Source organism: Salvia hispanica, chromosome 1, assembly GCF_023119035.1.
Source record: "Salvia hispanica cultivar TCC Black 2014 chromosome 1, UniMelb_Shisp_WGS_1.0, whole genome shotgun sequence".
Lineage (NCBI taxonomy): Eukaryota > Viridiplantae > Streptophyta > Magnoliopsida > Lamiales > Lamiaceae > Salvia > Salvia hispanica.
In genome coordinates, this window is record NC_062965.1 from 36365581 (window position 1) to 36368587 (window position 3007).

Genomic DNA, 3007 nt, shown 5'->3' on the forward strand with positions numbered 1-3007 from the left:
TATAGGAGAATTTGACTAAAAATATTATGAAGTTGACTAAAAATTTGATAATACTAAAAATTTGATATAGGAGATTTTTTGTTGAAATTTTCTAGTTAATTTTGATTGTTTTCAAATTAATAAACGAAAATTATATTAGTGTTACGTTAGATGCATATTTATTTCGGAATAAATCGTGTTATATGATCTATTTATGATTAAAACTAAAGGTGTCGTCGTACTTCATTTATTAAATATTAGACACTTTCAAATATTGATTAAAACTATTAATATGTTATTTAATACTGTAATTTTAATAATTAAATTTTTTATTGATATTTAAAAATTGAAATTTAAAATTTAATTTTATAAAATTAAAGCTAATATTGAAATAAAGAAACAAAGTGAAGGATGTCAAGAGGGAAGAAGAATGATAATTTTTAAATAATATCAGATTTAGTACATCAGTGAAATAATATTAGATTTAAAATGTAAAAAGACCAAATTGCTCAAAACCTCCAAAACCTCCCAAAAGGGTATTTTCGTCACGAAAGAGTGAAAAAGGACCATTTTCGAGATAATCGCTTAGTCCAGGGTTGTCTGGGGATATTTTTAAAGTCCAAGATTCATTGGCGAGATAAACACATAGTACATGGACTATTTTTGCAGTTCACTCTATATAAAAACACAATTAACTGGATGTATAAAATAGTGTCATTTAAATAGTTAAATATTTTGTCACATGATATTGTTCGTTCGCTTGCCAAAAACTCATAAATTATGAGACAATTGAGAGGATAATGTTCACATAGGGTATTGTTTATTACTATTAGTTTATATAATCGGGAATTAGCTAAATGCAATTCTACACTATAATTGGGAAGTACCTAAACAAAATAGAGTGTCAATAATCCCGTGAAAATTAATTATGGGCGGCCAAATTATTGGCATCTAGCTCTGGCCCGGTAGGAAAAAACCTTTTAACCTGTTTATTACCGTTGAACCCATCTTCAAATTGAAAACTAAATCAACAATATTTATCTGCCACCGCCATTAATTCTTCTGACCTTTGTAATTAAGTACATGGAAAAATGCAAAGAGAACAGCCCATCTCTTTCTTTAAAAAAATTCAAATAAAACAATAGAATAAGGTTGCATTGTGTTTTCATTTGGGAGAAATTAAGGTAGCACATTTAAATCTGAGCAGTGGGTCTACTTTCTATAAATTCTCACCTTTCTTTATACTCACTCAATTCTCCCACAGCCTAACCAGACAATCCATCATTCTTTGTAAACCACAATTCACATCAAAATTTGGCAGCAGAAGCAGCACAGTTGGTTCTAATAAAGAAAGAATTACAAGAACAATTATGGTCGACGTGGATCGGAGGATGACGAGCCTGAACCCGTCCCACGTGGCCGGGCTCCGCCGCCTCTCAGCCCGCGCAGCCGCCGCCGCCGCTCCTTCCGCGCCGTGCAGCAGCCTCCTCTCCTTCGCTTCCCTCGCCGACAAGGTAATATCCCAATTAAAAAACTCGGGGGTAAATATCCAGCCCGGGCTAACGGAATCCGAGTTAGCCCAAGCCGAAGCCGAATTCGGCTTCGCCTTCCCGCCGGATTTGAAAGCCATCCTGGCGTGCGGCTTTCCATCCGGCGCCGGCTTCCCCGACTGGCGATCGGCTCGGCTCCACCTCCGCGCCGCGATTGATCTCCCCATCGCATCCGTCTCCTTCCACATAGCCCGCAATGCGCTGTGGTCGAAGGCGTGGGGCCCGCGCCCGGCCGACCCGGAAAAGGCGATCAAGTTCGGGAGAAACGCTCTCAAGAGAGCCCCGCTTTTGATACCCGTTTTCGACCACTGCTATATCCCTTGCAATCCCTGCCTCGCCGGAAACCCTGTCTTCTACGTCGACGAGAATCGGATTTTCTGCTGCGGCTTCGATTTGGCCGATTTCTTCGAGCGGCAGAGCGCCTCCCCCAAAATCCAGCGATCGATCAGCGAGAGATCCGCGGCGTCGTTAATCTCGTCGTCTTCAATAACCGATTCGTCGCGGAGGAGCCTCGACGGCGGGGGGGCGGCGCCGCGGTGGGTGGAGTTCTGGAGCGAGGCGGCGGTGGACCGGCGGCGGAGGGATTCGAATTCGTCGTCGTCGTCTTCTTCGGAAACAATGCTGCCGAGATCGGAGATGCCGGATTGGGTGGGTGAGTACGTGGAGCAAGTCGGGTCGGTTCTGAGGAGGAGCGGGTGGGCCGAATCGGACGTTGCGGAGATCGTCCACGTGTCGGCATCTGGCTTCTTTGTGGACGGGGAGATGGTGATGCTCGACAGCCAATCAGTGCTTGACGCGTTGCTGTTAAAAGTGGATCGGTATTCGGATACGCTCCGGAAAGCGGGTTGGAGCTCCGAAGAGGTGGCGGAGGCGTTGGGGATTGATTTCCGGCAAGAGGAGAAGAAGGAGAAGAAGAAGGTGTCGCCGGAGGTGCTGCGGAGGTTGGGAAAGCTGGCGGAGGCGGTCAACTTGTCGTCGTCGTCATTATTGACCTAGTTTTTGGGAGATTCGTTCGAAGCGCTTTTGTTTTTTCAGTAGTTCAAAGTCTCGTGTTTGCGAAACTCTTTTTCTATTTTTGAGAAAGGGTACGAAGCCTTTGGTTTAGGAAATCGGAAAAGGTTAGATTAAAAGTAAAAGATAACAGTGAAAGTTTATATGTATCTTTGAAATGCACTGGATTAAAGAGGAATACACAGTATCCAAGTATTTTTTACAGACTGATCATGTAACATGTACTAGTACATTATTAGTTCATTTCTTTGTCTTTACATGTAAAAGTTGTTTTGTTAAATTTCTTGTATAGATTTCTATTTTTGCGTATAGTAAATACATTTTGCGATAGCACGGATAATTATAATAGTGCACTGATGTAATTGGGTGGACAAATTTTCAGACTTTAATACATTATGGTCTATGGAAGTGCACGAAGATGATTAAGAACTAGCATCTGGTGTAAGCAATAGTATCATGTTATAACC

At 41.9% G+C, this 3007-nt stretch overlaps 1 protein-coding gene across 1 annotated transcript; it reads left to right on the forward strand.

Annotated features, from left to right (window-relative positions):
• The first annotated feature begins 1144 nt into the window (after positions 1 to 1144).
• LOC125206845 lies at positions 1145 to 2744 on the forward strand. The gene has a single exon (XM_048106069.1). It carries the CDS (start codon positions 1350 to 1352, stop codon positions 2523 to 2525), a length of 1176 nt encoding a protein of 391 aa, XP_047962026.1. The 5' UTR covers positions 1145 to 1349; the 3' UTR covers positions 2526 to 2744.
• The last annotated feature ends 263 nt before the right edge of the window (positions 2745 to 3007 follow it).

Excerpts from the sequence above, each read along its gene's own strand:
- LOC125206845 (XM_048106069.1), top strand. The coding sequence starts at position 1,350 with ATGGTCGACGTGGATCGGAGGATGACGAGCCTGAACCCGTCCCACGTG.